This window comes from Orycteropus afer, unplaced genomic scaffold, assembly GCF_000298275.1.
Source record: "Orycteropus afer afer isolate SDZICR_OR568_19922 unplaced genomic scaffold, OryAfe1.0 scaffold00006, whole genome shotgun sequence".
In the NCBI taxonomy this organism is placed as follows: domain Eukaryota; kingdom Metazoa; phylum Chordata; class Mammalia; order Tubulidentata; family Orycteropodidae; genus Orycteropus; species Orycteropus afer.
In genome coordinates, this window is record NW_006921593.1 from 11,625,182 (window position 1) to 11,637,547 (window position 12,366).

A 12,366-nucleotide genomic window follows, 5' to 3' on the forward strand; every position below is an offset into this window, starting at 1 on the left:
TCATCTGGCTTCTCTTCTGCTGTTGGTGCATTTTGAATTATGCTTGGTAGTCTATTTATACCAAATATTAGGGTCCTTAAGTTTGACCCTAAATTTGACAGAAAGGGTTTTTGGGGCTTTAGTGTTGCTCACGGCAGTCACTGTAAGAATTCAGGGAGCTGCTGGCCCTGAGGCTCCAGGAGAAACTGAGGCAAAGCACAAGCACGGTCCACCTCACTGATGGCTGGGACTTGACTGTGAGCAGTTAGGAAGCTCCTCGGGTGCAGAGGAAGCCTGGGACCGCAGAATGGCTAATGCTGAGGAGGGAGGCTGACCACAAAATTATATCTAACGGGGAAGGAAAATTCAGCGTTTGCCACGACGATGAGCCCAATACTGGGTTTTAGCCAGATATCTTTAAAGGTGTTAAAACATTTGGTAAACAGAGGTTTTGAAGTATTTATACTTGTGAGCCAATGACAAAAAACTATTGAGCAGTCAAGCTAATTATCTTCTTTTTTTTTTTTTTGGTGGGGGCGCTTCAGTGCAACTAGAACAGAGAAGAGCCTTACAGAGGATCATGAAGCTGACCCAGAGGCGGCCAGTGGCACTCTGGACTCCTGCGAGGACCTGGAGGCAGGTACACGTCTCAGCAGCAAACTCAAGAAGGCGTTACCCGCCTCTGAGCCCAGCACCAAGTCTACCAAAGAAGAAGCCTCTGAAAATGGTTCTGCAGAGCCCCCCGAGTCTTCGCCCAGTACCCGCAATCTTGGTCATGCCAACATGGGGACCTTTGGGGGCGACCAGCTCTCCAGACTGTGTGACTCTGGGACTTTGACCGGTGATCTCATCAGACCATCACAAGACACGAATGGGATGTTAGTAGAGAGCCCACGGGGCACAGCATCCGGGGAAACCATGGAGAAAGTGGCCCCAGTCCCCTTGGCCCACTCAGATGACGAATGTGAACATAAACTCCTGGTTTACGTCACGAGAGAGAAGTGCCGAGAACTGGACAACCTTCCTGAGAGCCCAGGCGTGTCCACAAGGCAGCTGCCCTTGCCCCAGTTAGACTCACTCCCGGAAAATCACCCAGCCAGGGTCCCTGAGCAAAGTGGTGTTGAGAGAGGCGAAGAAAACAGGGTTGGACAGAAAGGCCTGGACCATTCTCCAGTCAAGGAGAAAATCAGCAGCCTCAGGAAAGTGGACCGAGGACACTACCGGAACCGCCGAGAGCATTCCTCCAGTGGTGAGCGCACGAGGGTAAGTAGGAGCAAGACCCTGGACTGTTACCACAAGCAGTGGCACCCCTACATCCGGGAGCGGCCCAAGCAGGACCGCCACAAGCCCGAGCACTGCAATGGGAGTCAGCACCACGCGGCTCACGGTGAGCGGGGCAGCCCCAGTGAGCGCCACTCCCTGGGCCGCTACAACCACCACCACTCCCGGAACCGCAGCGGGTCCGAGCAGGAGTGGACCAGGTACCACCATGCTGAAAGTGAACACTGCTGGGGCCGGGAGAAGTACTACCCTGACAAGGTGCGATGGGACAAGTGTCGCTACTACCACGACAGGTATGCCCCTTACTCAGCCCGGGAGGGCCGGGAGTGGAAGCTTGTCCACAGCGACCGGGAGTATGACAAAGCGGGCGAGTGCGGCAGCCGGCCGTACAAGGACTACTACAAGAGCAGGAAGGGGTATGGGCGGGTCGCCCAGGAGAAGGACCGGCACCACTTCAGCCCCCGGGCGGGCCCACCCCATGCGCTTCCTCTCTACCCAGACAAGTACCCCCGTGAGAAAATTGCACTAGTCGCTGAAGAGGTCAGCTGCCCTCTCTCCGATCGGTTTCACGGACATGAAAACGGGAAGTCACGGAAGCGGAGGCACACGGGCCTGGGAGCGAGTGACAGCACCCCCGACAGGAGGCACCGCAGAAGCTTACAGAAGGACGCTTTTGAAGAGCCTAAAGCGAAGAAGCACAAAAAGTCCAAGAAGAAAAAGAAATCCAAAGACAAACACCGAGATCGGGACTCTAGGTAGGTGTGGGGCCCTCGGTCATTTGCAGCGCCTTCCTCTCTCCCAGCTGAGGAGCATGTGAAGGGGAGCCACGTCGTGTTTGTGTTAGTTTAATTTGTATTTTCATCACTGTAGGTTTTGAGATTTCACTGTTTTTATGGGTTTCTAAAACTGTTTCGAAGTTCGATCTCATTTCACAGTGTGTAGTAAAATGCTGAACAATCTCATTTTTCAAAATGCTGTTGCCATTTTTTGGCTGGTACTTGATCCTCCTGCAGGCAGCATGTGTGCTGTTCCGTGGATGAAAGCCTGGGGTCTCTCCCTTGAGAAGTAGTGCCAGTATTCTTAGTCACCACAAGTGGGTGCTTTTTCTCGTCTCTTGGTGTTTCCTTCACGTTCCCTGGTTGTCAGTGGGCAGAAACGGGAGGCCACAGTCTTTTGAATGTTTGCCTGCCGGGGTTGGGGTCGGGGACACAGTGCTTGTTGCCTTGGCCTTTGTTTTTCTGTCTCCGTTTGTCAGTTTGAAATGCACTGGAGAAATTTGGTTTTGTTTTCTTACAAAGCAGACTGTTGGCTGGTTGTGTTGAAGACGTGTGCAGTGTGATGGAGAAGGCAGGACAGAGTTAACCCTGTAGCTTAGCTGAGTGCTCCCAAAACAGAAACCCTGGGAAAAGCTGCCCAGAGCCCTGGGTAGAGAGACAGTGGCGAGGGCAGCGGAATCACCCCCGCCCTCCTGTGGGCTGGGCACCGCACAGAAGCAGTTGAGGGTCCTTCAGCCACTGATTTTAGGAAGAGGTTGCAGGGGTTCCCCACAGGGTTTTGCCCCTGCGTGGAGCTGCAGGGCCCAGGGAGGAGCCAGGGGTGGGGTGGAAGTGGATATAGTTTTGACCCTGAGCTTAAACAGTTAACACGGTGACAACAACACATTTTCAGTTAGGTGAGTGTTCTGCCTGTGTTTAGACCAACAAGTGGGTCTGACAGCCAAGGGGTTTGCGCTCATGGTTTTATTCTGGCATCTTCTGCAGGCACCAGCAGGATTCAGATCTCTCGGTCGTGTACTCTGAGGCTGACCTCCACAGACACAAAAAGAAGAAAAAGAAAAAGAAGAGACATTCAAGAAAGTTGGAGGACTGTGTAAAAGACCCCGAGCCCCCCTCACCCAAGGCCACCAGCTGTGAGACTGTGGAACACGTCCGGATGGCCGAGGGCGGCTTTCCTCTCCCTGACGGCCTGCCGCTAGAAGGCGTTGGACCTTGCCGTGAGAAAACGAAACATCTAAGGCTGGAGAGCAGGGGGGACAAGGGTCGTCACTCAGAGTGTGGCCAGGGTAAGAGGGGCTATGTAGAATTAAGGACAGAGAGAACACTTGTTTTCATTTGCACGTAACACATGAGAAATCCATAAATGGCATGAGAGGGTGTGTAGTTCCCCGAGACCCGCCCCCCTGCCCCCTCCAGCCCCGCCTCAGACGTGTAGTGTGACTTGGTTGCAGGGTTTGCTCGTTTATCACTGGTCCCTTAGCATCCACTGGAAGCCCAAGTTAGATCAAACCAGCCCCAGCAAAGCGAATCCAGGGCCCCTGGGGTATATGGCTCTGGCTGTTTATATATGCCTTTAAGATAGTAAAGAAAACATTTCCGTTGAGTGATTCCAAGTCACAAAGACCCTACAGGTTAAAGTGGAAATGCCCCACAGGGTTTCCGAGGCACTAATCATTACAGAAGCAGCCTGCTTCATCTTTCTCCCCCAGAGCAGCTGTGGGTTCCAACCGCTGCCCTTTTGTTTGGCCGCTGAACACTTAGCCGGTGCACCAGCAGGCCTTGATGAGTAGGAGGCTTTAAACCATCTTTGATAGAAACGTGCTTGCTCTTCTGAATCCTTACACAGCCGGCAGTCTGAGTATAAGCCTGTCCGTGATTGGATGGTTTGGCATTCTGAGTGTGACCTCAGCCATGATTGGATGATTGTCATTGGAAGCCTGAGTGGTAGGCGTTGAGCAGAGGGATACTGCTGGGTGCCCTGCATTCTGGGCTCTGCCTGCAGACCGTGTTTTCCTTCAATCAAGAAGCTCCATGCTCCAAATGCACGGAAAGCAGCCCCTCCCCGTCTCTGATTTGCTTCTAAGGACCTGACCCTGCACAAGGGTGTGGAGCCTGTTGGAAATGCAGGCAGTGTAAGACACTGGACCTGGAGTGGAGGATGGCAGACTGCGGCCCTGGGGCCAGCGCCCGCAGTGCCGTCTGCAGGTTGAGTGTGGTTGGCGTGTGCGCGCGCGTTGTACAGATGCACATGACAAAACCCCCAGCATCTCAGCGCTTTCTGTAATGGGAAGTGACTGGATTCCACTCTTCACGTTGTGACACTTCTCACTGTCCTTTTCTGAATTATTTTCCACCACCATTAACATAAGTTCTTGCCCCTGAGGAAGAATTCCCGTCCCTCTCTCCCCACAGTAGGCTCTGGTTTCTGTGTATTTGCCTGATCCCGCCCACTTGTCTGTGACTGACTGATTTCACTCAGTAGCATGTTTTCAAGGTTCACCCACGACCCACGTTATGGCATCAGGACATTGTGGCTCTTCACAGCTGCCCGCTGGTGCGTGGGGTGGATGCCTGCGTGTTGTTTATCCGTCCACCTGTCGATGGACGTTTGGCTTTCTTTGTGGCTGTGTGACGCGTACTGTGAGGCACCACTCGGTGCTGTTTGTGGTCCTGGTCCTGCCTCCACTTCAGGGTGTCAACCTTGTGCTGAGATAGCTGGGTCTTTACGAAATTCTTTGTTCAGCCTTTTGAGGACCTGCCAGATGTTGCTACCACGCTCGTACCGTTTGCATCCCCTTGGTGGACCATGTCCCTGTGTCTGCACCCCGTCACCAGCACCTGTTCCCTGTTTGCTGACCAGCACTGTCCAGGGGGCTGAGGGGCATCTCGTGGTTCACATGCATCTCCCTGATGACTGACAAATGTTAAGCATCTCCCCATGTGCCTGTTGGCTGTTCAGGTGTCCTCTGTGGTAACATGGCTGTTTAGGTCCTTGCCCATTTTTTGATTGGGTTATCTTTTTTTTGTTGGTTGTAATGTTTTTAAAACATCGGAAAAAAGTCGAATATTTCATTTCACACGAATTCCCGTTTCAGCGTCTGTAAGAAGGTTCTGGAGCACTGCTGCAGGCCCCACTCTCGTGTCTGCGGCTGCTGTGGTCCTAGCGCGGTTCAGAGGAGTCGGTGCAGCAGAGACTGCATGGCCTCAGAGCCACAGGTGTCCACCAGCCGGCCTTTTCCAGAAGTCATTTTTGTGACCCCTGTCCCAGACACCGCAATTCAGTTCCGCAGATAAAGTGTGTGCGCGTTGTTGCAGGAGCACACCATCTAGGCTGTCCTGAACCCTTTTTGGGCTTCCTGGTTCTTGACTGTGTCCTGGGCTTGCAGCGGTGGCACCATGTCGCAGGGAGAAGAGGAGGTGCAGCCTGGCCCCTCTGGTGGCCCACAGTCCACAAGCGGTTGTTGATTAAGGCGTGGCACACAGTCCAAAAGTGCTGGTCTGCAGAAAACAGAAACACGTGGCGTGGGCCGTGCTGCTTGGGGAACTAGAGGGTGGGGTCTCTGAGTGTTACTGAGAAGTTCATGGAGCAGCAAGTAGCAGTGGAACAGTAGCCACTGCCAGCAAGTGAAGGTTCAGGTTGTGGTTGCTCTGTTACGTGTGTGTGTGTGTGTGTGTGTTGACTGTGGACAAAGTACACAGGTAGTCCCCTGGCTTAGGATAGGGCTCCATTCTGATGATTTTGTCATAAGTTTGTTCTGACATAAGTGAATACTTTTTTGTTTCTGTTTTCATTATTGCCTTTTTTTACCAGTCTGTATAAATCATAAACGCCAAATATCCGAGAAGGACACCAGCGAATCATGCACTGCACCGTTGTATGGAGTACTATTACTGAGGGTAGCATGTGAATAAAACTACCAGATGGTTGTAAATGCAGTTGGTTGTAACCTGAGTATGTTGTAAGTTGGGGACTCCTGTATGTACCAAACCTGCACCCCGTCAGTAGTTTCTGCCCGTACAGTGACACTGGTGACGTCTTTCAGGCTGCGCAGGCTCACCCTGCTGTCCTCTCCCGAGTCACCCCACCACCACTCATGTAGACCCACTGCCTCTGCCCCCTGCTGGCTGCTGGTAAGCTCTAGTCGCCGTGTAGTTCTTTTATGTAAATGAGGTTAGGCACTGCTTGTCTTCCTGTTACTGGCTTATTGCAGCCTGATGTCTTCAAGGCTCACCCACATGGTGGCGTGCCTCAGGACTCCGTGTCGCCTTCTGGCTGGACCACGGTTCATGTATGCGTTCGTCTGTTGATGGCCAGTTAGGCTGCCCCCACCCTTGGCGTTGTGAACAGTGAACAGCTGCAGGGCGTGCTGGAGGACAGAGCCGAGTTCCTGCTTTGAATTCTTTGGGGTGCACCTAGGGGCGGGATTGCTGGGGCCCATGGAGTCCTCTGTTCAACTTTTTGAGGAACCACTCAACTCTTTTCCCCCAGCAGCTGTACCATTTTACATTCCCCCAGAAAAAGATTAGGTTCTGATTTCTGCACACTTGCTAAAGATCATTTTTATAAAAGGGGACTAGCAGTGGCCACGCCAGCAGGTGTGAAGTGGTGTGGCGTGGTTTTGGTCTGCGTTTCCCTGGTGGCTAATGGCACTGAGCCCTTCCACGTGCTCGCTGGCTGTTGGAATGTCCCGTGGTGTGCCATGTCTCCTCATGCCCTCGTTTTCTGACTGGGTTGTCTTTTTGTTGGTAACTGTCTGTGTGTTTTTAAGAAATTAGTTATGCACGTTTTAAAATGGGTTCCACTTAAACATGTTGGTGCTTGGGGCAGGGGCTGCTGGAAACAGATTCCCTTCTGGCTTTGCGCGGTATGTCACGGTTAAGTCATGAGGTCACCTGGAAGGATGTGACCAGAGATGGGCTGGGCCGTGGCTCCACAGAGGGCTGCACCGGGAAGGCGTCCCTCCTGTCCTCCCCCAGACGCAGGCCTCAGGGCTGCAGCAGGCCGCCTCAACTGTGATGTCGGACCCTGTCCCTGGTCCAGTCACACCTGGCAGCTGCCTGCTTTGCAGACACCCAGGCCGTGCAGGCCTGTCCCCCCCCAGGACGTGTGTCTCAAGTCCACGGGCCCTATTTGTCCGTTTCCCTTCTCATCGTGGTCTCTGGTTCCAGTCAGCCTTCAGCGTGTTCCTGTGGTCTTAGATCTTTCTGTCGTGAGTGCTGGTCCGTCTGGAGGGCTGCAGGTAGAGACGGCCCGCATGGCCCCTCAGCCACCCCGTGACCCGTCCCTCGCTTTCAGCAGGGTACTTGTAGCTCGTGACACACACGCCTCTCCTGCGGAGGCCTGACTTTAGGCGACGAACAGGAGGCTGGCTCCAGAGGGCAGGGTGTGTGTTGTAACCATTTAAGGCACCTGCTGAGCGGAGGTGCTACTAATTGTGCAAAACCGCTATTAAAATGTCTCCTGACATCTGCTTTCCAGGTGATTGAAAATTCGGCCTTGAACCAGACAACTCACTAGTTACGGTAAGCTGTTTGCATGTGTGGTTCATGGCACCGAAGGGTGTAAACGCGGAAGCCTTGGGGAGCTCTTTCCTGGGCTCGGCCCCGCGGCCAGTAGCTGATGGGATGCAGAGTGGCTGCTGGGCGCAGCAGGGGCGGACCTAGGCCGCCGCCCTCCTCTGCTCTGTCTGCAGGCACTGTTGGCGTGAAGGCCGGCCCCGTTCCTCTTCATCCTTTCCAGCACTGTCAGGGAGGACGTAGGCCCCTCCGATTTAGGAAGAGTCACTCCACCTTCCCGTGTCCCTCATCGTGAGAAAGGCTGGCACGCTTTATGCGTGAGAACCAATGGGACAGCCGTTGCGTAGACGGAGACCCACCTGCCAGCCCAGGCCTGCCTCAGCTGTCGCCCACAGCAGGGAGAGGGCCTGGAATTGTTCTTTCCTTCTCTTCCTCGTTCCCAGGGCTGCTAGAACGCTGAGGTTAGTGCCACTCCTGTTGGGCTGCCTGGTCCAGTGCCCAGGCCGGGGGTCCTGACGCCACACGGCAGGGTTGGCGATCAGAAGCCTGTTAACACGCCCATCTCAGGTGGACATGACCTGGTTTTATTCTAAGACTTTGGTGTGGGTACCTCATAGCGGATTGAGACCCCCTTGAGTGTCAAGGCCTTGGTCAAGCAATTGCATGCTGGCAGTTCACTCAGTGGCCCTGGGTGATGGCCGTCCGTGTCCATACCTCGCACTTGCTGAGGTAAAGGCGAGAGTGAATTGTTTATCCTTGAAAGGAATTTTGTCCAAATCTTTTAGTGGCAGGGATTTAAGTGAATTTCAAATTGAGTTTCTCCTGAAGATTAATTGGTAGGTAGTTAACATGCTTCCTCTGCGTGTCCTCAAGGAAGAGAGCTGAGCCTGATGCGGAAGGGCGCCGCCCTAGTGGAGGGTTGGGTTGAGGTGGACTAGATGCCAGCCTGGTCCAGGGACCCGTGTGTGCGCTTAGCCGGCCCCCTTGCTGTCTGGTCTCTAGGAGGAGAGTTACGTTTTAAGGAAGAGAGGCCGGCGGCAGCTGCTAAGAGGGAGCTGTGAGAAGACGGCGTGCAGAGGGGAGGTCCTCCAGCCGCGGCAGCCACTAACGCCTGCTGCCTTTTGTGTTTCAGATTCAGCGTGTCCAACAGAAGCCATCCCCAGCCCAGCTTAAATTATAGAGAATAACTTTGTTCAAATCTGCGTGGTGCTTCTTTAGTAAATACTGTACAGATTTTACCATGGAGAACTTTTTAGTTTTTATGTTTTCTTAACTGCCCTTGTTCCAAATGGATGAACACTTTCTACACCTGCTGACCATTGTAAAATACCATGTATATAAATGACAGTGAAACAATGCCCTGGAATAGAACATCTCAATGCTGCTTAACCACAGACTCAGGTTGATTCCGTGTATTTCATGTAATGTTCCTCCACGGTCGACATCTGGTGCAAGACCAACCGGGAAACCATGGAATTGTTCAAGGACACACAACTGATGCGTGCGTGTTTAATTTAAAGACTTATCGAGAGAGTCCCTGCTCTCCCCGAGGCTTTCGAGAGCAGTCTGTTTTCTGTAACGTCTGAGACTAGAAATGCATTGGCTTCGTATTTTCGTTGTATTCAAGATTTGAAGATGCATTTTATAGACGAGTTCTGTTTCTGAACTTTGTGGAACTATTCCAATCAGTTTACCAGTTATGATGCGTATTTACATTATGAATGTATAATCCAAATGTTATTTGTAAAGCCTACAGTATGTTTTTATTACCTAACCCTTTTTGATACAGTGTCTCTTGTCTTGACTATATGGTACAGGCGTCTGAGTCATCAGCTTGGTCCCTTAAAGTTCCTAGTTACAGACAAATTCATACTGTGATTTTATTTTTAATATGGATATGCTATCAAACTGTGATAACTTATAACTCACTGGTCCTGCATCAGGAGATGGAGTGGGGAAAACTGTATGTAATACAGTTTGTTATCTGAATAATCTGTATGGTTTATACAGTTTGTGTTGTTCAGAGATGTCTAAAGTTTGATCTTTGTTTTTTTAAAGATTAAAAAGCACTTGCCCCACTGTAAATATACAGCATGTAAAATTTCTATAGTATATAAACGGCAGCAAATCAGATGGTGTGGTCTTCGTTTTTACCGCCGGGTCCCCATTTGCTCACAGACTTGTCCCTGACCTGCTTGCGCTCGTCCACGTCCACACGGCCGGGCCGCGTACATACACGCCGCGCCCACAGGCTGGGAGCAGGTTACTGGCTCCAGCAGCATCTGTGCTAAAGGATGAAATCTTAGACGATCTTGTTTAACGTACATCGGATCTTTTATTGAGTTACAGTATCTGTAGGAGCGCTTTACAGTCATATACTCCGATTTCACTAACTAGTCACTTTACAACAAAATAGGAAGATAGAGGATATTTTTCTTCATGCACGTTGCAGAAGTATATACACTGAATAGCAGACACACACTCCAGAAACCCACACATATGTACATTATTCACATACTAACTGTATTACTGTAAATAGAAATGTTTTCTAAGAAAAAATAACGAGAAAGCACAACCTGTGGTGTCTGGTCTGCCGTGGGCCTGAGTCCCCAGCAAGCACGTCTGTGAGCTCAGTGCACTGCTTTAGACGAAGCAGGAGGTGCTGCTCCATGGTGGATAGCTCCTGTGCCACGGAACTGCCAGTGTTACCTGACCTTGAAGCCGGTGCTTGTCTGGGGCCAGGGCCAGTCTGGTAAAACCTCAAAGAGTCACCCGGGCCCAACGAGAGTGCCCGGGGAGGCTCCACTCAGCACCCTTTAGCTGCCTCTGACTCCTTGTCTCTGGAGGAAGCTGTGTCTGTCTTTGGCCAGAGCCAGAGCTAATAATTCAAGCACTGAGTGTACACGCGGGAAAGATGAACGTGACTGACTGGGCTCAAGCTCGGGCAGGAATACCAGGCTGCCCATGGCACAAGGCAAAAACCAGCCGCCCAGCCCGGAAGGCATTTGGGAACAGGCCTGCCTGGCGCTCGCTTAGCAGGATGGCTGTGTAGCCACCAAGTTAATACTGTCACAAGACCTGAAAGTGGATGGCTTCCCGTGACACTCGGATGGCACGTGACACGGACCCTAAGTACCGCGTTCTGCACGGCTCCCATGAGCAGCCTCGGCCGTACTCCCTCACGGTGTCTCCTTCACGTGCCCTTCCCCCCACCACGCCGAGGCCAAGCCCTTTCAAAGATGGCAGCCCTGGGCCCCGGTTATGTCTGGGTGAGAAGGAAGGAGAGTGGCTTTCTGTGCATGAAACACTGGCACTAGACATCTTCAGCAGCTGTTCTGTGCGGGTGGAAGACTGGAGGCCAGAGCTGTGTACTGACCAGTCAGGCCGCGAAAATGCCGACGGCTGCCTTTCCCAGAAACGGAAATTTCCAATTTGAGGTATTGGTACAGCGACAGAGCTACAAGTCTGGGAAGGAACCAAACATGTGGCCTTGATACGTGGTGGCCAGTTACAGGCTGGGAGCCCCTTGCAGTTAAAAGTGACTTAAAGCTGTTGTTATGTGCCGTTAAGTCGGCCCCGACTCATAGCGACCCCTCCTTGGGTTTCCGAGGCAGTATCACTACGGAAGTAGCTTGCTCAACCTTCCTTCCGAGGAGTGGCTGGTGGGTTTGAACCGCCAGCCTTCTGGTTAGCAGTCGTGCCTTAGGCACTGAGCCACCAGAGCTCTCAACTTAAAGCTACTGGGAGGCAGAGGGCCGCCGCTATCTGAGCAACACGCAGGGCAGTCACTGCTGAGCAGCACAGACAGACATCCAGTCTGAAGTCTGCTTTCTCGGGCTTTCGTTCCTGTCCGTTAACGGCACATGGGGTGGGTGGATTCAAGGTGTGCTTACGCAGATGGGCGAGTGCATAGAAAAGCCCGTGCAGCAGGAGGCCCGTCGCAAGACTGTCCGGTGACAAAGCAGTCACCATGTTCAAGACACGGCTCCTGTTGGGAAAGGGGCCGGTGCCTGTCACCAGGCCCCACCCACTCAGCACCCTCAGTCTAGGGACCTGACCATTTCGGGGCTGAGCCGCCTCACTCAGCAGCCACCCTGTGCCCCCCACCACCACCAGGGGTAGCACCTTCCCGGCCTCTGGGGCAAAGCCCAGAGCCACCTGCTTTGGTCCAGACAAGGTACGTTTGTTTCAAATTACACCTTCAGCCCGGCCTTTGCTCTTTCCCATCTCTGGACGGGACATGAAATCTGAAAACGTGGTCTAGTACTGGAGGATTCAGTTGTTAGTTCTAGTTACCTGTCTATCGCTATGAGTCAAGAAATTTGGTCAAATTACCCTAAGGTCAGTAAGATGAAGCGTGCATTCTGCTCACAGGATGTAAAGGAGGACGTGGTCCAGAGCCAGCCGGACCCGTGTGTTTGACCCGCACGGACTATGCACTGCGCACGGCTGCAGCTGCCACAGGCGCAGCTCTGCGGAGTTCAGCTATGGCCCACCTGTCCGGGAAAGAGACCATGACAACCCCTGACAGCGTTTATACTTAACTGTTTGCCTTCCAGAAAGGATCTGCAGGGCAGAAATGCCTCCAAGTCTACGAGTGGCCCCAGGTGTCACCCTGCCCTCTCTCACCAAGTGCTCACTGGGAGGTGGGGGAACCTTGGTGGGCTTCCCACTGCTGCCCCTACACCTCCCCTCCCTGACGACCTCGAGTCCCGGCACCGGGCAGTCGGCGACGGGCCCTCGCCCACCCCACTGGGTGCTGCATATTTTTTCTCTGGGCACAGCGTACACTGTGTCTGGGAGTTACAGTTAT

At 52.8% G+C, this 12,366-nt stretch overlaps 1 protein-coding gene across 1 annotated transcript in view; it reads left to right on the forward strand.

Annotated features, from left to right (window-relative positions):
* USP42 (ubiquitin specific peptidase 42) overlaps positions 1-8,726 on the forward strand; it is a 44,817-nt gene extending 36,091 nt beyond the window's left edge. Inside the window, exons 14-16 of the mRNA XM_007942700.2 lie at positions 525-2,015; positions 3,021-3,322; positions 8,686-8,726. Of these exons, the coding sequence (XP_007940891.2) occupies positions 525-2,015; positions 3,021-3,322; positions 8,686-8,726 (1,834 nt within the window). The remainder of the gene's footprint in view (positions 1-524; positions 2,016-3,020; positions 3,323-8,685) is intronic.
* Positions 8,727-12,366: the final 3,640 nt, after the last annotated feature.